At 37.9% G+C, this 25,762-nt stretch overlaps 1 protein-coding gene and 1 pseudogene across 1 annotated transcript; both read left to right on the top strand.

The window, feature by feature from the left end:
* The first annotated feature begins 1,101 nt into the window (after nt 1-1,101).
* On the top strand, nt 1,102-5,034 carry LOC130140113 (pentatricopeptide repeat-containing protein At2g15820, chloroplastic-like; annotated as a pseudogene).
* Nucleotides 5,035-14,818: 9,784 nt separating this feature from the next.
* On the top strand, nt 14,819-24,495 carry LOC115686922 (cycloartenol synthase-like). The gene is made up of 18 exons (XM_030612342.2): nt 14,819-15,030; nt 16,329-16,523; nt 17,166-17,255; nt 17,490-17,684; nt 17,795-17,879; nt 18,982-19,148; nt 20,184-20,372; nt 20,834-20,947; nt 21,068-21,190; nt 21,288-21,410; nt 21,601-21,699; nt 21,828-21,884; nt 21,965-22,011; nt 22,118-22,261; nt 22,753-22,930; nt 23,033-23,113; nt 23,203-23,286; nt 24,093-24,495. Exons 1-18 carry the CDS (start codon nt 14,830-14,832, stop codon nt 24,216-24,218), a joined length of 2,298 nt encoding a protein of 765 aa, XP_030468202.1. The 5' UTR covers nt 14,819-14,829; the 3' UTR covers nt 24,219-24,495.
* Nucleotides 24,496-25,762: the final 1,267 nt, after the last annotated feature.

Here is a 25,762-nt window from a genome sequence, read left to right as displayed (position 1 = left end):
ATAAGCCAGTTGAAGAATTTTCTTGGACAAGAGTTCGAAATAAAGGATCTTGGAAAGCTCTAATACTTTCTTGGGATTGAAGTTGCCAGATCTTCGAAATGTATCTTTTTATCCCAAAGGAAGTATGTCATTGATCTTTTAATAGAAGTTGGGTTATTAGGATGTCGTCCCTTTGATACACCTATTGAGGTCAATACTCGTCTTCGAGAAAAGGATGGTGATCCTATAGATAAGGGTCATTATCAACGATTAGTGGGCAAGTTGATTTATTTATCCCACACCAGACCTGATATTGCTTTTGCTGTGAGCCTAGTGAGTCAGTTTATGCATGATCCATACTCTATTCATACGGATGTTGTTCTTTGAATCCTTCAATATTTGAAGTATGCTCCCGGAAAAGGGATTCTTTTATTTCTTCGTGATGGCTAGAAAGTTGAAGCCTATACAGATGCTGATTGGGTTAGATCTCCTTACCGAAAGTCTATTTCTGGGTATTGTACTTTCTTAGGAGGGAATCTTGTGACTTGGCGCAACAAAAAGCAGAATGTGATTGCTCGATCTAGTACTGAAGCAGAATTTCATGCAATGGCACATGGAGTTTGTGAACTGTTATGGCTTAAAGGATTACTTGAAGATCTTGGTGTATCTGCTCCTATTCCTATGATGCTATATTGTGATAATAAAGCCGCCATTAGTATTGCTCACAATCCTGTACAACATGACTGTACGAAACATGTGGAAATTGACAAGCACTTTATCAAAGAAAAGTTGGATAGTGATTTAATTTGTATGCCCTTTGTTCAGTCTGGTGATCAACTTACTGATGTGTCGAGTAAAGGATTGGGGAGTAAATCGTTTCATCTTGTTTTAGTCAAGTTGGGCATGTGTGATATCTATGCTCCAACTTGAGGGGGAGTGTTGAGAGTACTTGGCTAATAGAGGCATATTTATCTATTTCCTTTATTATTTTATATATTGCAACAATAAGGGTAATATTGTAATTTTAGCCTTTTGGCTTTATTATAAATAGATAGCCTGGGCTCACATAGACCTAACCAAGCATTCAGTTCAGTTTTTTCTCTCAACAATCTGGCATCGAAGATGCTTTTGTCTATACTAAGGGCTTGCTTTAAGGAGGGGAATTTGGATGAAGCCTAAAGGGTTTGGCTCAAATGTCACCAATTGGGTGAAAAGCTTCCCTCATTAACTTACTGTTGACACCCGATTTTTAGCTCATTTATTTTTTCATATTTTCAGAAATCTAAAAATTAGGACTAGGAATCTTGGCCAAGCCTAGAAACCTACTTCTAAACCAAAAATAAATTTTTTTAGAATTTTTCTGCATTTTTCCTTAATTTCTTTTAGTCAAAATAAGTGAGAAAATCAAGAAAAATAGCAAATAGAATCAGAAAATTCCATAAAAATAGTCATTAGTCTTCTTTTAAATCCAATTTCATTAATACATCATCAATTTTGAAAAATATCAATCAGGTATGTGTTTTTCCCAAAAATTGGGCAAAATCAAACCCAAATTGAACAAAAAATGCAATTAAATCTTTTCTAGTCATTTTTAAGTCATAGTGTCTTCACAACAAATGATTCTAGGACCTTGAATTACATAATGGTCAGTCCAATTACACAAATTGTCAAAGAAATCAGAAAACCCCAAAATTCAATTGAAAATTAAGAATTTTGAGCCCAAATTGGGAATCGTGCCCAATATGAAATTGTCGAACCATGAGACCATCGTTTCTAGGGTTAATCAGATGTGGGTAATTCAATTTTGGCACCAATTTTGCCTAATCAGGTCATTAGAACATCGAATTGAACAAAACCCCAATAACCTGAATACAAAAATTTAAAAATTTTGGACATGATTTTATAAAAAAATTGGGAAAATTACGTATTTGGGTTCAAAATGTGATGAGGAATTCAATTTTGGGTTTAATTTTGAAAATTCGATTGAAATTGGGCTTAATTTGGATTTTTAAACAAAATCGGGCCTGCCGGGTCAACCGGGTCAACCCGACCCAACTCAGCTACCCATCTTCTTCGCCCGACTGCCTAGAACACATTAAAAACCCAGAAAATTTCAGTTCGTGCCCGTGACTTCGTGAATCTTCCCCGATCAATCTAGCACGTGTAAATTGACTTGGCCAACTGGAGAATCTTCAGCTGGCACCAGAGAATCAATCCTAACCGATTATAAGTCGGTTCTAACCGAATTTGGGCGGAAAATCAAGCTACAAAAAACTAAAAAAAACTGATCACAAGTAGAGAAAGGTGTTCGACGAAATTACCAAGAGAGAGAAGAGAGAGAAACAGAGGAGAAAGAGAGTTTTCTAGAGGGACAGTGAGTTGAGGTTTCCTGGACCGAGCGATCGGTGCTTTTCCGGCCAGAAAAGCGCCGGCAAATCGGCCCAGGTGGTTAGCCTCCTCACCTGGAACAGGCGGCCCGAAGCTAGTTGACTAAGCCTGAAAATCGGGCTCGGTCGACGTGCCTCGAGCCATTTCGGCGAATCCAAAGTCATCATCTTGAAGATGAAGTGTCCAGGAAGAGCTTCATGATTGAGGATTGTCCTGAAACACCTTTTGATCATCAAATGAAATAGGTAAAAATCGATCACAGTCACAGTTTTTCCAGAATTTCCAAAACTGAGTTCTATGCTCATGTGATTCCGTCGATGATTTTTTTCGCATTTTGATGTTTAAAACATGTTCCTGATCACATTTTGTGTTGTTTGATTGCATTTTTAGCCATTAAACGTGTATAAATCGAGTCGGCCATGCATTTGACCACCTCGCCGGAGCTCGAAGGACCTCGCCGAAGTGCTGCCGTGGCCTTAAGCCACTCAAGTTAGCCTCCCTTAATTCCTGTTTGATGTTTTGAATCGTTGTTTTGATCGATCTGGACGGCTAGGGCGGTTAGAATTAGGATTTGCATTCTGGAAAAACTTGCCAAAAACAGTTGCGAATTAGGTTTTTCGACCGGTTTTTTCGCCGGCCGGCGGGCTTCCGCCAGTGTTCCGAGCAGGCTAGATTTGAAATAGAACACATGGACATCACAATGGTGCAATCGGAATGGCGAGATAGTCGCCGGAAGGTCGCCGGATTCCAATCCAAAGTCATGGCCTTGAGAATGTTAAAGAAGGATACATGCCCACCACCTGTTCGGCATAATGCCTCGATGAACATGGGGGCAAAATGGCGACATTTTGGCGCTAAGCTTGCCGAAGAAGACAACCGGTGCCAGCGACACCCGGTTCGGCTGAGCCAAACCGGGTTGAGCCAAGCCGGTTCGGTTCGTTTCCCGGCGGGAGTTTTAAAAAAATAAAAAATTGAAAAAAAAATTCATAAAAAATAAAAAAATTCATAAAAATTTTGTAAAATCGAAAAAATTCAGAAAAATAGGAAATTCACATAAAAATAAAAATTTTCAGAAAATTCATAAAAATTCAGAAAATTCTAAAAATACAAATAAAAAATGTGAAAAATTCAGAAAAAATCTAAAAAAATTGAAAATTTCGAAATTCGAAAATTCATAAAAATTTTCAGAAAATCATAAAAATCAATTCTCGATTAATGAAATTCTCAGAAATTCAATTTCCGAAAAAAAAATCAAAAATTTCAAAAATTTACAAAATGGTTCAAAAATACCGTGGCCAACCTTAGAAAGTGAAATTTGAATTTTTTTAAGTGCCCAAATGGCATTTTTAGAAAATCTCAAATTCAGGGGTTATAACCCCTAAAAAAACCATAAAATCCTAAAAAATGCAAATCATGAAATGAATAAGCTTCTAGGGCTTTATTAGGGTTTGGATGTCTTGATTGATTTTCATTTTTAGAGACCATTTAGGATTGATTGATTTGATTGACATTAATTGCGCATTTAATTCTTGATTGATTTTTCCTGCGATTAGAATGGATAGAATTAGTGGATAAGTCTCGGAAACTTGCATGACACGTTAGACATCGTATCGTTCTTAGGTACCGAAAGGGCGTTAGGGATTCCCATTTGGGATCATTAGCGTAACCAAGTCCCCGTATTCAGAATCTTTGGTTCGTAGAATCGTGGTATTTCTCTCGTACCCCGATTAGGTTTTTAGTCAACCTACCAATAATGACTAGTGGCGACTCCAAAATCAAAAACTTAGACTAAATAGGAAATTACCATCCGCTGTCACGTGAGGTCTGATCTGGGAGAGACCCTTACACGGAAATACCTCCTTAGTGCGCAAACCCCGAAAGCCCGAAAAAGCGCGGCGCGACACTTACACGTACAAAATGGAAGTCTATGCGAAAGTTGCGAAGCACATGAAGTCTTTGAATCTATTCAGGGAGATGCTGGAGCATATGGGTTTTGCTACGATAGCAGCATATCATAAAACTGTAGAGGTGATTTGTAAAGCTTAAGATATGGGATTGTCATAATCTCTCGTGGCTGAGTTTAGAAATAGTGGTCCAAAGCCCCTCGATCATTCTTTTATTGACATGATGAATATATATTTCAACAACTTAAGCTTGCATGATAAACTGGAGTCAACTTTCTCCTAGTGCCAAGAGAAATGTCAGCCAAATCGTGCAATATATTGCACATTCTTGGATTCTTTGGTGAGGATCAATGACAGTAACAAAGCCGAGGAGATCTTTAGTGTAATGCATAGTAGTGGAACAATTGGCTTCAGTGAGTAATTGCAACTCCATTTTAAGTGGGTATTTGTCCATGGGAGACTATGTGAAGACAGAGAAATTATACCATCTTATATGTCAGAAAAACTACGACATTGAACCAGCCTTAGTGGAAAAGCTTGACCCTATCCTTAGTTTGTGGGGAAAAGCTGTTAAGAAGCTGGTAAGCCTCAAGCTAAGCAAAGAGCAAAGAGAAATTTAGTGGGTGGTGTGCAATAGATTCTGCTGAATAGAGAAAAAAAAAATCACACGGTCAAGTTCAACTTCAATGAGAATTTCGGGATGCATTCTGCTCAAAAAGTCATACATGCAAAGATTACTAGAGTGGCATGCTTGGGTTTATGAATCGGACGTTATTTCTACAACTTAACACATTCAAAATTCATTATTCCATAACTTAGATTTCAAATGTTTTTTTGATTCCAGGACCTCTAATTATTGTTTTGGGCACCAAAATCTTTTGTTGGAAAAATATTATATAATACAAAGACAATTAATGGAAATCTGTTGGAAAAAATGAGAAAATTAAATCAATTGTTTGAGGCGTGCAAACACTGCACTTAAGGATAATTCTGCGCGTTGGAGTACGAAACTCAGTGCGTAAAGCTCTAGCAACCATCCTCCCATGATACAATAGACTTCTTTTATACTCCGCATTGAATATTAGAAGGAACAGGAACAACATCATGTGAATAACACAGCAAAGAAAAACAAAAGTAGAAGGAAAGGAACATCACTTTATGAATTCATTCTCTTCAAAGGTTGTGGTTTGAAATGTTTATATTCAAACGAAAAAGAGCCGTTACAAATTTATTGATAATTAATAGATGACCGTTATATAGCCGTTTGAAAACAATGAAGAGTTTATGAAGAAATAAATCAAAGTTATAAAGACATTACATGGCTGTTATAGAGCTATTATAAATTGTTACAAAACTGTTTTATATTAATAGCGGATAGAAATTATTACAAATTGATGACAGTAAAAAAATTTTACAAAATTAATAACTTCTACTATTTGAAAACTATTGAAATATCCAATAATCCACCACATATTTCAAAAGGTTTTGAAATGAAAAAATCAAATAATGTTGGGTTATTGGAACCTAATACATTAGAACTAGTGCTTGTTAGGCAATGAATTAGCCCTAAAAAGAATGAAATATAATTCATGAAATCATTGATAAAGTTTGAAACTTCTATGAACCAATAATTCCTTTTATGAATTATAATTTTCACCAATCACATTCACTCCCATAATTTTTGTTGTTCAATGTAGTTTTGCGCTAATAGGCCATGCTCATGCTTGGTTTATTCATAGGTGCTCTAGAGATTTTAGCCAATGATTCTTATAGGAGCAGCCCCACTCCACACACTTATTGGTGATTCCATTAAGTGTATTCTGCAGTTTAATACACCACTAATAATCGCTATGGAATTTCATCAAGAGCTTAGCTCAACCTTTTTTTCATTGCAGTCTTGTACTATTCACACCTTAGGATTGACAAACTTTTTTTTAATAGTGCTTACTAGATCAAGTGACTTGTTATTAACTATATGAACCTAATTCATGGAATCGCCAATCACATAGGTTAGTTTACCATCACTTCTGATTTTCTTCGACCAGCTAAAGTCCCATTCCCCTCAATGTATAGTATGAGGATTGATCAAACTCACTTTTGACTTTACATAATCAATGGTCATAATTCCATCTTCAAGCAATTGCTTTACCATATTATGTCTCAATCGGATGTCTCTTTTTTACCATTGAAAGTTTTTCATTGTAATGGTTGTTGCCACTTGGCAATCACAATGCACAGACACCAAAGGTGTTGATTTCATTCAGAAAAAATATTTAAGAAGTTTCTTAGCTACTTGGCCTTATTGCGAGAACTTAGTTTAATATTGTGGCATTTTGAATTTCGACCCACTTTCGGGATCTATCAAATGATATTATCATCAATGCACTTTCTGTTATATCTCACTCGGAATTGGCCATTCTTGAGAATACTAACCGTTAGGGAATGGCTAGTTAGGATTTCGGTACGCACGACCCCAGAAATCGAACCTGGATCGACACTTCGACCATAAGGATTGACAAGGGGATATTTTGGGCCATTATAGGCCGATCCAAGAATGATTATAGAACAATTTAACAAATGTTATACAATTGAGTCATGGGTGATTCCGTTTAATCGTTGTATGCATTCCGAACGTTCCAAAATCAATTTCTAACGATCGTGTCATTTGGAACTAATGATTGATCCTTGTAATTACATGACAACCGAAGTCACCATGGCTCGAGTAAACTTAAACGTGGATTGATATCAAATCAACCACGGGTCGACACGCGTAAATCCTAAAAGCCGCCCGTTAGTTTGAGATACACGAAAGTTGCGTTTGATCGATTTTGGCCACGAATTGAAATCCGAACTTGGGTATCGAACTTTCAAGGATATCAAAATTATTATATTGGACGACGCCGCGTTAAGCTCGCCTTATTATCGGTTTGCTCAGAAATACGCGAAAAAGGGAAATTTGGCTCGGAAATTGGAAAAGATGATTTTACTCCTGTGTGTTCTAGAGTTTATTTGTTGAGTGGAAGGACATAATGGTATTCCTACCCTAGTGACCGAAAATTCTCTTGGACAACTTTACCCTTGCCCTTTTTGGTTAATTACAAAAATACCCTTCTAGAAGCCTTTTGCCAAGATGCATTCCTAGCCTTTGAATTTTTGCTTGGGCATCAAGGACTCATCCTAGCCCTCCATTTTGAGAGATATGTTCAGCTCACACTCTCTCTCTCCTCACTTTTCCTTGCTCTCTCTCTCTCTTCATTTTTCTCTCTCTCTCTTCCTCCCTCTTGGCCGTGAGCCTCACCACCACCCACCAGCACCTCAGCCCACGTCCCTTGGTCACCATGGACCACTGTGAGCCAGCCCCAAGCTGCCATTCACGCCCGGATCAGCTGCCGTTCGCCGGATCGCCGTCTGGCCGCCGCCGTTCGCCGGAAATTCCAGATCTGGCCGTGGCTTGCTGCTGCTGTTTGGGCTTAGTTCTTAGCTTAAATTAGTGGTAAGTAACTCCCTAAACCTTAATTAGGTTAGTAGGTTACCAATGGATAGTGTTTAGGGGTTGTTAGGGTAATTTAGGGGTTAATTTAGGGGTTATGGTAGATGCTGAATTGAGGATTGGTTGGTGGCTGGATTTGATGATTATATGGCTGATTTGAATGTTAAGATAGGTAGATTATGTGACTTGAGCTTGAGCATATGTTTAATGTTGTTAATTGTGCTTAATTTGGCTAATTATGATTGTTTATTAGTTGTTTTAATTAAATTCGTGGGTTAGTCTTGTGGCTGCAATAATCATGTGGTAGTGGCTGAATTGGATGATTTGGACATTGATCATATGGCCTCCATTGATTCTAGATTGGTTAAGGTTAATTTTAGGGCTTAATTATCATGATTATGTGCTAATTTTGATTGTACGGTTTAGATTAAATTAGGATGTGATAAAATGAAATCCTATGGCTTATTAGAGATTTGAAGTTGATCATGTGGCTTTGATTAACAATAGCATGGCTAATTAGTCGATTATGTGTCAATTAAAGGTTTAATGACGATCGTGTGGTGGATTAGTTGTTTAATGCCGATCGCATGATTAAATGGTTTAATCATATAGTTAATTTATTTAATCATGGCTAAATAGTTGACTGTGACTCGATCGTGTGGTCGGAATGATGATTTCATGGCCTAGAACAAAGATCGTATGGTTGAAATTGATGTTTCATGATTGATCTTACACCTGATGAATAATCGTAGGACTTTGAAAGTAGATCATGTGGTCAATTGTGGCTATTGTTGGCTTGGCATGGCATATCGTGATCATCTATCGATGTTTGATACGAAAATGAGTGCGATTCATGGCATATTTATTAGTAGTACATTGCACGTCATAAACACTTACATTGGCTAATTAAGAAAGATTAAAATTGGCAATGCGTGGTTGTTTACGTGTATGGCCATGATAAGTTCCGTCTAAGACGAGTTATAGACGATGCCCAGCGGAAGTTCGGATGCTGTCTGGTACCCGACTTGTCGGGGGGGTTCGATCCCAGACATTGCCGATCGCAGATCGATGCTCCTAAATGGAATCCCGTCCGGTACCCGACTTGTCGGGGGGGGTTTCGATCCCGGGCGTTGCCACGCCCAAAGTAGTGGGGTGATGCCTGGCTATGCCGGAAGACCGGCAGGAGTTCGGTGTGACCTATGGTGAGTCGTTAATAATCTGGACAACTTCGAGTGTTATGTGCATATGGCATGCTTTGCGCTTGATTATGGGATAAAATCGTGAGGCACGGTATGGGACGGGCCGAAGTGATTTCATCTTATAATCGAGACTCGTGTAAATGATTGAGTACATCTGGATTATTATTATTGCTGTTATGCATATTGATAATATGCCATGGTTGTGATGCAATTCGAGATTTTGCATAGTATGTGGTACCATTATTCGTTTTATAAGAACTTACCCTATTGGTTAGAATTGCATGATTAGGGTGCCGGAGGTACGTATTACCCTAGTCGAGACTTAGGTAGTTTACTTATTGAGATTTTATCTCATTCCCCGTTGTTAAACATTTTAGTCCCTCGACCTTGACTATGACTGAGCCTCCGCTACGTTTTGGGGTACCAACGGAGACGGAGCATTGGGTGACTGAGTACCCAGTCGGTGAGGATAGGGAGTATCAGAAATATGAAAGTACGGTTTTGGGTCGATGATGGCGAGTAGTACTTGACAGCTCACAAGTACATGGCTTGGTTTCTGAGGGATGGAGCTCAGACTTTTGGTCCTCTCCAGGGATTTGATATTCCCCTGACGACGGTTTGGGAGTGTGGGATCTTATGGAGATTGATCCCCCTGATGGAGCTGTAGTTAATCCCAAGTCCGAACCGATGGTTACGGAGCCCCCGGCGTGGTCCGAGGGGTCAGAACCTGAATCAGAGCCTTTGCCGTCTAGTTCTTATAGCGAGGCATCTGACCCGGCTTCGCCAGGAGCACCGCCAGGATGCCGTGGAGATTTTTGATAGGGTTAGATATCCCTATCTTTTTGGAGCTCCTCTTTTGACTAGAGTAGTGGAGCAGATTGACCACCCTATCCCCTTTTGAGTATGCGTGATCTGGATTTGTGGCCTTTAGGAAGGCTTGTATATGTTATCGTTGTATGTGACGTTAAGTTTATAAAATGATTTGTTGATTTGTTTAAATTGTCTTTCTCTATTATCCCGTTTGAATGTTTATTGAATGGAGTGTTCGTTTGGCTTCCGCGTATATTTTCTTATTTCGATGGTTACAGGTCGGTGACGAATCCTGGGAGTCGCATTCTTAATGACCGCGGCAGGATGTTACGTGTTCGTAGGGTACGGGGCGTGACAAATATCCATTCTTTCACTTAGCCACAATATTGGCTCGGGAATGACCACAACAATTGTGTCATCAAATTATCTATTTCAACCAAGTCGACTTTTAGTTTAGCAGGATTTTCATTTCCCCCACAATTTTTATTTGGCTGATTTCCAAGTTTACTGCATTTCCACCAAATGTGAACACATATCTTATAGTGGATTTTGTCTCGTTTGAATCCGAGATCCAGTTAACATCATTGTATCCTTCGAATACAGTAGGAAATCCATTATGTAAAATATCATAGTTTAATATTCACGTGGCTGTAAAATTACAACTCTAAAGTCCATACTTGACCTTCATATCGTTTTTTTAGGTCCACAATTTTTACTCATTCAATCTCACATTCACACACCTAAAACAGCACACTCAATTCCCATACAACAATTTACTTGATAGCGCAGTTAACAGGTTATACATACACATGTAGGTAGTATCAATTGCACCATGATGCCAATATTTTCTCTTGTTTCACGCCTTTAAGCCACACATACAGTTAGTTTAGTCTTCACATCTTCAGATTTCATACACTCGCATAAGAGACAAGCGAACAATGAACATGCATAAAATGTATCTCGTGTATCCGACATGCATTTGAGAATCCACTAAAAGGTAATACTAGCAAGATTCAAAGTCAGCCTCCAAGATGCAAGTTCAATCTCATGAAGGATTGTGACCTCAAACTCAAAACACTTGTACACGAAGCACTGCGATCCTACAAAATTTTCTTACCATAAAAGAAACAAACCTTTCCAATTGCAACTAATTTTCCAGGTCCAAGACCAATTCCCTGAAAGGTCCCAAAAGTAATCATTCCTAAATACAAACTTTCACAAGCATGTGAACAATAAAATACACACTTATAAAACGATCAACCTGTTAATTCCAGATTTCTCTCTACCTACCCCTGAAATCTCATTCTTGACCGGAGCAAATTCCTCGAGGTAACAACAGAAGTGGACAATTTCCCAATTACCAAAGCCAGAATCAAACATCCCATCCACATAGATATACAAATTTAGAACGATTAACCATCGACAAACATAGGCACAACTACAGGTATTGACTTTACTCCATTCTTCTAGATACGAAGCATAAAGTAAAACGTTACTTCTGTTTCAAGGCCTAGATTTGACAGAACATAAAATGTTACCAACTTCCTATGATCCTCCCAAAAGTCAACAGCAAAGAGGAGAACGAAAGCGAACCTCTAAGTTTATAAATTATGTAAAGAACTTTTTAATTAAAAATAATATGGCCTTCAAGAATCATCCGGTTCCTCACTCCAATATCTCAAAATTGCATAGACAACTTACCTTGGTCAAAGTATTTCTTGATACGAGAGCAATAACCAAGATTTCAGCCCATCAACGAAGTTCAATGTGGAGGACACCATCTGACATTGTTCTCTAACTTGTCCAGTCATCCACGTCTGTGTTCTTTAGGATCTGTTGCCCTGCAAACCGCAAGCAACGTTCGTGGTTTCCACGGATTCGGACATATCCATAAAAACCTCAAAGCTCCTATCGAAACGATCAAAAGCTTTTTTGTGCTGATGCTCTGTAATGTCCCACGATAATCGCCCACGAATATGCGATACTTGTCCTTCACCATCTCCAAGTCCTCGTTCAACTCCAACAGCAGCAGTTCCAGTTTGGGAATCCATAATGCACTTATACTTAAGATTGTTGGAAAATATTAGATAATATAAAATAGGAAATTAATGGAAATATGTTGGAAAATATAAGAAAATTAAAGTAATTGTCTAAGGCGTGCAAGCACTGTCCTTAAGGATAATTCGGCCCCTTGGCATACGAAACTCGGTGCATAAGGCTAAAGCGACTATCCTCCCAAGATACAACAAACATTCTTCTATACTCCATACTGTATATTATAATAAACATGAACAACGTTATGTGTATAACCCCGCAAAGAAAGAAAAGTACAAGGAAAGGAAAATCTTCTTATGAATTCATTTTCTTCAAGGGTTGTGGTGTGAAATTTTTATATTCAAACAAAAAAAAAGGAGCCGTTAAAAAGACCGTTATAAATTTATTGATAATTAATAGAGACTGTTATATAGCCGTTATAAAATAATGAAGAGTTTGTGAAGAAATAAATCAATGTTATAAAGCCGTTACACGGCCGTTACAAAGCTGTTATAAAATGTTATAAAACCGTTTTATATTAATAGTGGACAAAAACCGTTACACATTGGTGACGGTAAAAAACTGTTACAAAATTATTAACTATTAATATTTCAAAACTATTGAAATATCCAACATTTTTTGGTATCGAAAAGTTGAGCGAAATTTGACCGACATTAAATTCCTCATTCAACATTTGATTGACCCCATTTTTGTTGCGTAGGAATGCATGGAATCCCTAGTTTCATAATTTGCAACTGAAATCTAGGAATTGCAAAGTTTCCAACGGTGCGAAAGAAGCGCAACCTGTCTCGAAGGGTAAATAAATTGGTGGCCATATAGGTGTTAAAACAATCATTTTGACAAGAACAACCCATTTGGTGATGTTTTAAAAGTGTTTCAAGCCCTATATATCATCTGTCAATTTTTGGTCAATCCTAGATCAAATTTAAAGATGTCTTAAAATTGAGGTGCCAACAACTCTGTTTTTCCATAGTCAATATTTGTCATGATGGGTTTTAGTCGCCAAAATCTTAGCGGATAAACAAAAGGGTTCTCCCAACCTTTCATATATTTGGACTCCGGGTAGCAATTTTCTTGTAGTGATATAGGAAGGGCAAAAATTGAAGGTTAATACCATAAAAAATCTCAAATTGGTGTTCCTGTGACAAATTTACCCCAAATTAATTTTTTTACCACAAAAAACCCCCAAAACTGGTACACTTGTGACTAATTTACCCTCCATTAGTTCCATTAAATTTTATCGTCAAATTGCTGAGTTAGATGACAGTGGCAGTTGACTAATGTATCAGTTTGGGGTTTTACCTCCATTTGTCACAAGTGTACCAGTTTGTGATTTTTCGTGGTATTAATCCAATTTAACAGAAACTAACAAATAGTGAATTTGTCACAAATGTACCAGTTTTGGATTTTTTATGGTCAAAATATTAGTTTTGGGTAAATTTGTCACAAGTGTACTAGTGTTTTTTGTGGTCAAAAAATTAATTTTGGATAAATTTGTCACAGGTGTACTGATTTAGGGTTTTTCGTGGTATTAATCCAAAAATGAATATCTTCAGTTGCAAAAGTAATTAAAAGGGGCAATCTTCTGGTCTTAGTAAAAAGTGCACATTCGCCAACTCTGGTGAAGATTGTAAGAGTTTAGCAAACATGAATTTGACGCATTCGATCTTCCATATGACTAAAACAAAAACCTAGGAATCCAAAGACAACCCCTTCATGTTGATTCCATTTTGACATATTCCAACCTAAACAAACATAACAAGGTTGCTACACCGTTGGGTACATCTGAATTGCACTCGGGTAATGACAAGTTGAAGAGTATCCATCCAGCCAAGACTGGAAAGCACATGGACCAGACAGTGGAAGATGCTATAGCCCCTATTGGTTTACGTTATATTATGACTCAGTCTTTAGGGGACCATAGTACAATTGCCAACTTGCATTGAATGGGACATCATACGTCTCATTTGCATATTCTCTTCTTTTGTTGTTTCATGACGAGGAAGCAATCGACTTAGATAGGTAAACTCTATAACAATGAAATATCTCCGCGAAAGGGACGCCATAATTGTTATAATTTTCATATGGTGCTCGCTTTGGTGTCATCACTTTTCAATTGATTACTTGAATATCGTAGCTTTTCAAAATAACTTTACCACAAATGTCATAATTTTTACTGACCCGTTGGATTTCTGACAAGGGAAAGCGCCATCGTTACTTAAGTAAAAACAAAAAATTTAAGTTATGGCACTCAAATGATTAATTGAAAAGTTATAATAATAAAGTAAATGCCATACAAAAATTATGGCACTGTAGTGTTATTTTTCCAAATATCTCATCAACCACAAATGACCCCGTAAGACATGAACCAAAGCCCATTTTGAATGGCCAGGACACAAAATGTCTAATTTCACTTGATTGGTGCGGGGAATCGAATCTGTCACGTACCTCTAACTCACCTACTTTTCTAGGAGTCTTTGAAGCTTTTAGGATGATAATGTTGTGAATTCCTTACCATCGGATTGTTTATTGTTTTACTCTTCACCTCCCACAAGCAACATACGTGGTCCTAAACACATATGGTCCCTTTATTAGCAACGACGAAAATATACTCGTCAAATGATTTCAGCATAATGAAAAACTTAGGATAGACATCACCAGAAATTATTATCTTCCCATATCGAGCCCCACCATTACATTATTTGTTGCCCTATATAAATTGGCTGTGTCAGGATCCATTTCCCATGCAAAGACTCAACCAGAGTCGCCGAAACGAAGAAGGTTAATCTTTCGCTTCTATGCATGTGGTTTAAGGACTAGAATTCATATTGTGGTTTTTCTTCTCGTTCTTTCACTCCATTTTAACACTAACTAATCGCGACATGCTCACGTTATGTATTACTTATACAGTAATTCTTTAGTTTTCCGTTCCTAAATTCGATGGTGCAAAATGCAGCACAATAAGTTTGGCGAGTGTAGAGAAGAAAAAGATAAGATAGTGAGAATGTGGAAGCTAAAGCTGTCTCAAGGTAACGAGGCATGGGTCACAAGCGTGAACCGTCACGTCGGAAGACAATATTGGGAGTTCGACCCGAGCCCCGGAGCATCCGAGGAAGAGCTCGCCCAAGTCGAGGAAGCTCGGAACCGTTTCCGGGCGAACCGGTTTCAAGCCAAGCATAGCTCCGATCTTCTCATGCGACTTCAGGTTCGATCTCGCCTTTCCTTTGGCATCCTTAAAAAGGTTAATGATAACACTGTAACATGTTCATGGACTGTTTCTTTGGTTATACAAACCATCCTCAGTACCATCGAGAGCACACTTGGTAAGTTGAGATGCCAAACCCTAAAAACTACTTCTGTTCGTATCAATTGTCACGAGAAAACTCCATAAAAAAAATTATAAGATGCAAAGAAAAAACTGCACCCGAAAATCTTCTGAAATTAAGTTATTGATTTTGGTAAGCTGATGTACTTTTCATTTTTTTTTTGTGTTTTTATATTTCTTTGTTATTTTACCAAAAGAGAATCTGCTTGGTTTTTAATTTGCATTAATGATTTCGTATCCTTTTAATCACATCTTATTGTCCTAATCGTCCTTTTTTCTATATTTTATTTAAGCCTAATTTTTGTAAAAAAAAATTAGCTTTCTCTTCAATGTTTCTAGGATCCTTCTCTTGCCAATTACACTTCATTAATGAGAGTACTAGAGGAAAAACAAACTCAATTTATTAGCTGGATTACTAAGCACTCAGTCTAGATGCGCTAAATTCGACGTTCGAAATCACGACAGATCTCGTTGAGAGTAAACCCATGGAACATGCTCGCCACATTGTGGGTAAGGTCTTATTACCCAATACATATGGACGGAACGATTTACTTGCATCGTCCGGATCAGTCAATCCAAAAAGATCAAATACCTCATATTACCAAAAACAAGGGAAATCATCCTTCTTAATCTTAAGAGTGAAAAGTAAATATTTTTTAACAAAAGGTCCTCTCAAAGATGGAGTACATTGATAATAGGCTGCGACCCAGCTAATACAACCGTCGCCTAACGTTATATGTTAGCAAGGCTACAAGAAGACTTATATTCAAGGGCCGATTTACAAAAGTCATAATCAATTTCGCCTTATCTTATACTTTTTGAACCCTAAATCTCAAAATTTTTTACACTTTGCATGATGAGGTTTTTAAAAAACTTTCACTTCACACCTTCAAATCTAATACCATCAGCCAAAGGTCAGCAAAACTACAACAACTAGAGGTTGTAAAGCGTGGAGCAGAAAGTCCATGGTCTCCTAAAAGCTATTAGGGCATAAGAGTATAAAAAAAATGGAAACCCGAGAACTGTGTTTGAATTACTCCGGCCGATGTTTTGTCGTAGAGGTAAATCGATCGATAGAAAAACAGAGCGTACACCATCATCGTAAGTTCTATTGATGGTATAGAGTTGAATATGTACGATTTTCTCGAAACCGGCCGGTTGTGAGACATATAGAACAGTTTGCAAGGGAGAATTCGACAGCGGAGACGATGAAGTTGCAACCAGGACAAGTGGAAAACGAAGAGGAAATGGACGAAGCGATGGCGATTGAGAGAACAATGGGAAGAGGTCTGAGATATTACGCAAGCTTGCAGGCGGAGGATGGCTTCTGGCCTGGAGACTACGGAGGTCCCTTGTTCCTTCTACCTGGCTTGGTAGGCATTCTCCCTTTCTGTTTCTTTTCTATCTGTACTTTCTAATTCGGCTCATAAAAACACCAAGTTTTTCGTTATTCTTTTTGTTTTTGTTTTTCTTTCCTTTCAGGGTTATATCGTCGATACACCGCTCCTCTTATATTTTATATCGTAGCAAATACTTGACTAGATTCAATCCATCGTGAATTTGAGTGATCTTAGTTGTTGGCATGATATGGACCCATATGAGATACACACAATCAAGGACTGAGATGTATTTAGTCTATGGTGGACCCATTGAATCATGACTTGTGGGTGCAATTCCCTAACATATCATTTGACAAAAAAAATGAATGATTTATAAAATATACCCCTAAAAATGGTCGTTGATATCGCTTAGAAAATTTAATCTACAGAAAATACTTTCATTATCAACAATGATTCATGCCCAGACACTTTTCCTTGACAAGAAAAATCTTCTTTGTTCTTTCAGTTTTTTCATCTGAAGGGATATAAGTGATCGCTTTCGGAAAAATATCTTTCGAATCATGTTGGTTTTCCGCGAAATAAATGCACCCAAAATAGTAGATAAGGCTGATGTTACAAGCAATCCATCTTTACTTTTACACACAGCGTGGAGTAATACATTTGCTATGTTTGTAGGTAATTTCATTACATGTAACTGGAGCCATGACAACGATTCTCTCGTCCGAGCATCAACGAGAGATACGTCGCTATCTATACAACCACCAGGTACTTTTTGCACACCAACTCCGACAACATGATCCTATGATATTGATCTTATTGTTTGGTTCAATAATAACAGGCATAGAAATGTAGACTATATACATTTATATTGTAACTCGAGGCATAAACGATCCGAACCGTTTTGTGTGGATTTACACAACCCCATCAATGGCTAAGTAACGAATCTATCACCCCGAACTTACCAAAATTCACTCGAATCGCCCCATCCAATGCATATAGAACGGAGACGGCGGTTGGGGATTGCACGTCGAAGGGCGCAGCACGATGTTCTGCACGACGCTCTCCTACATCACTCTGAGGTTGCTCGGTGAAGGCGCGAGCGACAGCGACGGCACGATGGACAGAGCCAGGAAGTGGATCCTCGATCATGGTGGAGCCACTTACATCCCTTCCTGGGGCAAGATGTGGCTTTCTGTGAGCAATTCAATCTCCATTTTGCTTTGTTGATTGTTCACTTGATTCTGGGTAATCCTTCCTTTGTGTTTCATCAATTTTTCGGGCTATTCCTTGGCTAAATTGTGCAGGTACTTGGCGTGTATGAGTGGAGTGGCAACAATCCACTTCTTCCAGAAATATGGCTACTTCCTCATTTTCTCCCAATACACCCAGGTATCTTCTAGTTTATCATGACCCTTCATGTCCTCTACTTAGATACTTAGTTCTGCCTTTTAACTTTAAGACTTTTTATATATTTTGGAAACTGGGTCTTAGACTTTTATCTTACTCGAATTCTTGAAACCTTCCAAACATTTAAGTTTTTGATAAGTGCAACAGTATTTGAATTTTTTTCATTATTTTCTGAAATGTTACATATCATTTTTTGCCAATTTTTTCAAATTTTAGTTTATCATAAGTACAATCAAGTCAATCGCCAACCATTATAAGAGGTGATCGACCGGGTGAACACCGTTTAGGTGTAAGAATGGTCATCTCGTGAACTCTTATTGTAAAGAGGGGGTTTCATTCAATATTTATCAAAGTAGACACATGTACATAGACTTGATGTTCCTAGAAATTGGACCGCAACAAATTCTTAACTCATTTTGCATGTCCAATGATAGCGAACGTCTACCATGTGATCAATTTTGAGATGCTGTTTGAGCTAGATTATACTTGTTGAAAGTGATTTGTGGACCACCTTTTTTTTTTGGTCGGGGACCACTTTGTTGATTTGCTGCAAAGATGTTTCGTACTTTTATTTGTGTGTGTTTTTTTTTTGGTTAATACTACGAAAAATCTAAAATGATGCTCTGTAACAAATTTACCTTAAATTAATTTTTTGACCACAAAAAATCACAAACTGGTATGCCTGTATAAATTTATCCTCTATTAGTTTCTTTTAAATTTAACCATCAAATTAATGAGTTAAATGACACGTGGCAGTTGACGAGTGTACAAGTTTGTGATTTTTCATGTTATTAATCTAATTTAACGAAAACTAACGGAGGGTAAATTTATCACAGATGCACCAGTTTGAGGTTTTTGGTTGTTAAAAAATTAGTTTGGGCTAAGTTTATCATACGTATACCAGTTTATGATTCTTCTTGGTATTAACCCTTTATTTTATTTGGTATTTTCTACTTTGGATATGTTTATTTTCCTAATAGAGCCATGCGCTGGCTATGAGAAGGATCCTCTCATCCTATCGGCATTATTTAAAAATTGATTTGATCATCATAGGATCGATTAATGGGATGACTCAATGATGCAGGAAGATTTTGGTGTCACTGTCGAATGGTGTACCTACCCATGTCATATTTATATGGAAAAAGGTTTGTGGGTCGCATCAACTCGACAGTTTTGTCACTTAGAAGAGAGCTCTACACAACATATTACCATCAAATTGATTGGGACAAGGCAAGGAATCTGTGTGCCAAGGTAACTATGCTTCTTGAGATCTTTCATACCATCAACAAATAATTAGTACAAATAAATTAATGCTATGGACCACAATAATAATATGGACCACAATTCGTGATTTTCGATAATTATCATATTTGTATCAACGATGACGTTCGATAACGAAATGTAGTAGAAAGGCAAAAACAAAAAAAATGTGTTTGTAAGTGAAAATGTTTATCAATAGGATAGTTTAAAATTCGAGCTTTGTTATTAAATAATGTCTTTAATTTTTTTCAATATGTTACCTCTTCCTTTGATGACGTCATTTTATGCCACATCCCACAGAAAATAAAGATAAGAATATAAATAAAATAGAGAAAAAAGAGAAAAAAAAACCCATACGGTTGATTTGACAGGGAAAATGAATGCCATATCATGTCTGAATGGAATGGGTCTTATTGTAATTTAGCACAAATTTTTGGGGATCAGATAAATTAGATTTCTTACAAATACCATAGTAACAACATGAATGATCAACCGGAATTACCATTTATTGTTTAGAACAATGCTAGACATATATGTTAAGATTAAGACATCTTACAAAAACTCTCTTATAATATGATATAGCAATTAATCTTAGTGGGTATTGAAACAAATGGGACCCGTACACTGAATGATCAATAACCAACAAAAATTTATCACATCACTCAGTAATAAGATTTTAGTAAGACTTCTTAGTACACATATGTAACATTTTTCTATTATTTATAGTCGTGATAAGTAGACCCTACTTTCTTGATAAAAATATAATCCTTCAAAATAAAAAGAGATATTCAAGGGAAAAGTGAAAATACATGATAAGGCTGGTCAGGGAATGGACAAGTGAAATTTCAAATGGCATAATCACGTTTCGCTTTATTTGTATTCACGAAAGAACAAAGTCAAATCTAATTTGGTAGTGAGACCAAAATAAAAAAGAGTATTATGAGAAGTTCAAGTTTTATTATGGTTATCATGAAATCTTTTATTCTTTTCACACGTTTACTAATTTGATGGAGTGCAATTTTGTAGGAAGATCTATACTATCCACATCCTTGGGTACAAGATGTGCTTTGGACTGGTCTTCACAAGATAGGAGAGCCTCTTCTCATGCAATGGCCCCTCTCCAAACTAAGAAAGAAGGCTCTCAATCATGTGATGCAACATATCCACTATGAGGATGAGAACACTAGGTACATTTGCCTTGGACCTGTCAATAAGGTAAAACATCTTTTGATACTTCTCTAAAATTATTTATTATATTTTCCAATTCTAAGGGTCATTTTTTTTTTTTGTCTCGTACATTCACAAGAAGTGGCAATTTTCTGTTGTAATTTCAACCATTTCATATATCCAAATGAAAGCCATCATGGTCGTACAAATAAAAAACATGCTACCATAGAGTTTGTTAAAGTATCCAGCATTAGATACCTACGGGATTTATATGCTCTTTATATACATGTGATTCATCTCCACCTATTAATTTAAGTTTTAGGTTGGACATTCTAACACGGTATCAGAGCCAGTTTCTGCCTCAGTTTATTTTGCTTGCTCAAATTCCACAAAGAGAATGTTAAAGTATTGTATCGTCGTTTATATGTGGTCTCGCTCCACTTAAGGTTAAGTTTTGTGAGTTGGATTCTACCGTTTATGGTTTCATATTTTGTCCATGTTTGTCTCAGGTGCTGAACATGGTTTGCTGTTGGGTGGAGGACGCAAACTCAGAAGCATTCAAACGTCACCTCCCAAGAATCAAAGACTACCTTTGGGTCGCTGAAGATGGAATGAAAATGCAGGTCTTGATTTACCATGAACTGCTTCGATCACTCGCTGACTATGCTTCTGCTAATGCCACAAAATCAATATAAAACTGGAACTGGCACATGACCTATGTTCTGTTGGCTTGCACATCACAGGGATACAACGGGTCTCAGCTATGGGACGTGAGTTTCGCTGTTCAAGCCATTCTCGCCACCAATCTCGTCGACGAATGTCGATCAATGCTCAAGAAAGTGCACGACTTCATCAAGAACACACAAGTACTCCAATCATCTATGCTCTTGGAGAATTTTAATCTTTATTGCTAACAATTTTTGGATTTAGAAGGCTTTCATCTAATCTTTTTCGGTGTTGAAGGTCAGAAAAAATAGTTCAGGAGAGCTGAGCCAGTGGTACCGGCATATTTCGAGTGGAGGGTGGCCTTTCTCAACCCCGGACAATGGTTGGCCCGTTTCGGATTGTACTTCGGAAGGCCTAAAGGTAAAATCTTCTTTGCCTCGTACATATTCCGTATAAGAACGGGTCTATGGGATATCTAACATCTAGGATTATGGATGTAATAAACTTGCCTTGAGATATGATCTCGAGAACTGGAAAATCATAACATCGAAATTTTTTTCTTTTCTTTTTTGTTGGATTCTTCGACTTATAGTACTCAATTATGATGCAGGCTGCACTTCTATTGTCGCGAATGCCATCTGAAATTGTGGGAGATCCAATAAAAGCAGAACGATTGTTCGATGCTGTAAATTTGATACTATCCTTACAGGTACCCTTTTCCCTAATGACATAAAGCAATCGACTAAATAGATTTGATGGTGTTCATTTTAGTTCATATAGCCAAGTCTTTTGTATGGAGAAACAAGAGGATTTTGTTAACTGAAAAGCTTCTTACAGAACAAAAATGGAGGATTTGCATCATATGAGCTCACAAGATCCTATCTGTGGTTGGAGGTGAAAGCTCGTCTTCTCGCATACTTGTTTTGATTATTGAAAGTATCGCGTCGAGCTTGACTTATTTCCTTCTATCTTAGATCATAAATCCTGCAGAGATATTTGGAGATATCGTGATCGATTATCCGTAAGTTCATCAACTAAATTAAAATAGGCTAGTTCTATCATACTTAGTACCACCTAATGTAGAGTTTAATTAAGTTCTGCAGGCTGACATTGTGGTAGATGTGCAGGTATGCAGAATGCACCTCTGCGGCAATTCAAGCCCTGACATCGTTTGTGAAGATGTACCCACATCATCGGAGGAAAGAAATAAATTCGTGCATTGCTAAGGCGATTGATTTCGTCGAGAGTATTCAATTACCTGATGGCTCGTGGTAAGTCCTCTCTCATCGTGTGCAACTTTGTGCGCACGCACGCTAGATAGAGAGGGAGATCACAGCTGGTTACTTTTAACACATTCTCCCCATTATTACATAGTCTGAAAATATTTCAGAAGCGATTTGAACTTTCTAAAAGTTAATCATCTGATAGAGCTATAAAACTGTACCGATCAAATTATAAAAATCATCAAATGTAAACGACCGGAATGATTTTGACCTTTCTTATTTCAGCAAAATGCTCGGACATACAAAGATTACTGAGCAAGAAGCTATTACTCTCCAAATGAGTGAATCCAGTTGACACTAGACCATCACAGAGCCAATCCACGACCTATATACCACAGATCATACGTATAATATGAACACAATGTATATCATCATAATCACTTTCGGATTTGTTATGTCGTCGCACGCGCAACGAGAAACTTTCCTCAAGAACACGAGAACCTAAACATTGAAGATCGCATTGTCCAACTGTCCGACAGGTATGGCTCGTGGGGAGTGTGCTACACCTACGGAACATGGTTTGGAGTGAAGGGACTAGTGGCCGGAGGTCGGACTTACGCCAACAGCAGCAGCATCAGAAGGGCATGCCGTTTCCTACTCTCGAAACAGCTCGATTCAGGTGGTTGGGGAGAGAGCTATCTCTCTAGCCAAGACAAGGTCATTCGTTCAACTTCTACTGAATTTCATGATTCTCATTGGCCCTCTCTCTCTCTCCATCCATCCATCCACCCCTTTATCTTCCTAATATCAGTTCATCAGGTTTATAAAAGCTTAGAGGGAGACAAATCACACTTGGTAAATACTTCGTGGGCAATCTTAGCACTGATCAAAGCCGGACAGGTTTGTTCACGGGATACATCATTTTCGGTCGAATTCAGAGAGACGTAATGAATGTTTTTGGTGCAAAACTGGTAACGCCGTCATTGTAGGTTGAAAGAGATCCATCGCCGTTGCAACGTGCAGTGAAGGTTTTGGTCAATTCGCAGATGGAGAATGGAGATTTTCCACAGCAGGTGATGCTTTATTAAGAGAAATAACGCGAAAGTCATTCATAACATGTGGACTGCTGAGATCATATAATTTCAGCAGACTGCCAAGGTTCCATATAGGAAAATACATAACCTAGCTCCACGTTGGTAGCACGCTAAGATTGTTGGTAACTGTGAAATCACGTCGGTTACAAAAAAGTGACTGGTAATTATTTATCCGGCTACCCGTTAGTAACTTACCAGTAGATTTTGATAAGTATCAACATTAATCTGTACTTCCAAGATTCCCAGCTATTTTAGTAATGTACAGACATGTATTTTTGTCGACTACTAATGTTTTTGAAGTTACTGAACTTTATTTGAAATATCAACCTTAATTTGACATAGACATATTTACCAACATTTCTTTCATTAAGATACCAACTAATTTTGGTTGCCTACCAACTTTTAACGCTTGGTTTTGTTTAGTATCGACATTTCTTTATACTTCAAACATTGCTGACTATTTTATAAATCTATCAACATTTATTTTTGTGTTTTACCAAAGTTACTTCCTTTTATTGAAAATTGCCAATCTTAAATTGACCGATATACCAATATTTGTCGCATACCAAATAATTTTTCTCACTTGCCAACTTCTTATTTTACTAGGTCTCAAAGTACGAACATTTTTATAAACATTCAAATTACCAATCGGTTATTTGTTCCAGCTGTTTTCGACATCTACCAACCATATCAGCAAAAAAAACTGACACAGAAGAGGATTCTGAATTCGCACAGAATGCCAGACTTACGGCACAGAGACTCACTACTATTCTGCTTGGTTGCAGGAAATAATTGGAGTTTTCAACAAGAGTTGTATGATAAGTTACTCGGCCTATCGAAACATCTTCCCCATATGGGCTCTCGGAGAATACTACAACCGCGTGCTGCTCTTACCTTTCAACAAGAAATGAAGATCAGACAGACACATTGTGTATGATCTGCTTCAGCCCTTGATTAGTTGTAGCCCGTTGGGGGCTCATCCGCATCAGATGCATCTAACCATGCATATCTTCACCTCCCCAGAACAGTCCATCTTAAGTTGTGAAGATTATACACTCTTCATCGACCAAAAGAATAAGATGTACAATCAGCACAGTCCAGAATGGGCTAAAAACTATGGCTAAGAAGACAATGCAAGACTGATGTCAGATATTCTATCAATTATGGTGTTGCCTTATGCACGATAAACTGGTGTCGCAAACAAAATGCCATGGACTGTTCTCTATCCCGATCAGCACGTCGATGCATCATATTGGTTTCAGGAAGGCCACTTTCAACTAAAATGCAATTACAAGCCTAGCTGAGATGTGACTGACATTCTGTTCTACTGCCATGTCACATGAATATAACTTACCATTTTCAGGGCCTTCCTTTCATTCATTTTTCTGATTCCATGGAACCAATGAGGGGCAAGGCTTGATTAAAAGGATGGAAACAGAAAGAATCTTAAGTTCCACTAATCAAACAACCATAAACACCATGGTGAATTGGGGCCGGAAACTCAAAGCCGACCGAGCATCTCGCATATCAGTCGTCGCCTTTGGTGGTCAATCCCAGCCATTAAATCTTTGTTCCTCCCACCTTTTTTCCCTCCACTCTGCACATGGGCACCAACCCCCCAGCCCCAGGGGTGTGCAACCGGACCGGATTTACCCGGAAACCAGATCGGCCCACCCGAAAAACAGGTTTGGGAACCAATTCCCGTTTGGACCGGTCCGGGAACCGGTTTCATTTTTTGGGAACCGGTTAGAACCAGTCTGGTTTCTGGTTTCTGGTTCCAAGTGAAAATCCACCCGGACCGGTTTTATAACCGGTTTTATATGAAGGTCCACTTGCAATTTTATATGGCCAGAATTCAAAGCATTATATGAGGAAAGATGAGAGAGGTAATCATTATTTGCGTATAGTCTAACTCTAGGGTTTGTAAGCATTATATGGAGCAATTTCCTTTTTCTTAAAATTTTTATTCAGTAACGAAGAAACTACATATCCAACTGAAACATATGTTGTTTTATCATGTCCATTAAATTATTGGGATTAAGATAATATGCTTTTGTATGAATACTTAAGATTATTTGCACAATCAAACTTATAACCTTTGATTTTAGTTATAAGTTTTCCTATTTGCTACCTGAAAAAAATGAAACCAAAAAAAGAAAAAAAAATAGGTTCTTGGATAGACCCTGAAACCGGACCAAAAAAACAGGATAGTTTCCATTAAAATAGGATCCAAGGCAAACAGCGTAGGTTCTAGGTTCCAAAAATTAGGAACCGGTTATAACATGGTCGGTTTCTGGTTCCCGATCTAGAACTAACCCATATTGAAACCGATCACCCCTACTGATAAGCAAACCTCCAAAAACTCCGAGAAGAGAAAGAACCCCCGACGCCCGCCCGCCCGCGCCCCCCCCCACCAAAATTGGCCTTCGTCGTATTCGCAAGACTTCGTCATACG

Source organism: Syzygium oleosum, unplaced genomic scaffold (assembly GCF_021117445.2).
Source record: "Syzygium oleosum isolate NSW1041296 unplaced genomic scaffold, Sole_v2.1 Sole_v2.16, whole genome shotgun sequence".
In the NCBI taxonomy this organism is placed as follows: domain Eukaryota; kingdom Viridiplantae; phylum Streptophyta; class Magnoliopsida; order Myrtales; family Myrtaceae; genus Syzygium; species Syzygium oleosum.
The sequence above is the reverse complement of the archived record's forward strand: the minus strand, read 5'-3'. Positions and strand labels throughout refer to the sequence as shown.

What these genes read in the sequence shown, in the direction of transcription:
- LOC115686922 (XM_030612342.2), top strand. Translation starts at nt 14,830, where the DNA reads ATGTGGAAGCTAAAGCTGTCTCAAGGTAACGAGGCATGGGTCACAAGC. An exon ending in GCCTTGGACCTGTCAATAAG is followed by an intron (nt 20,373 to 20,833) that starts GTAAAACATCTT and finishes TGTTTGTCTCAG; the next exon opens with GTGCTGAACATGGTTTGCTG. An exon ending in ACTTCATCAAGAACACACAA is followed by an intron (nt 21,191 to 21,287) that starts GTACTCCAATCA and finishes TCGGTGTTGAAG; the next exon opens with GTCAGAAAAAATAGTTCAGG.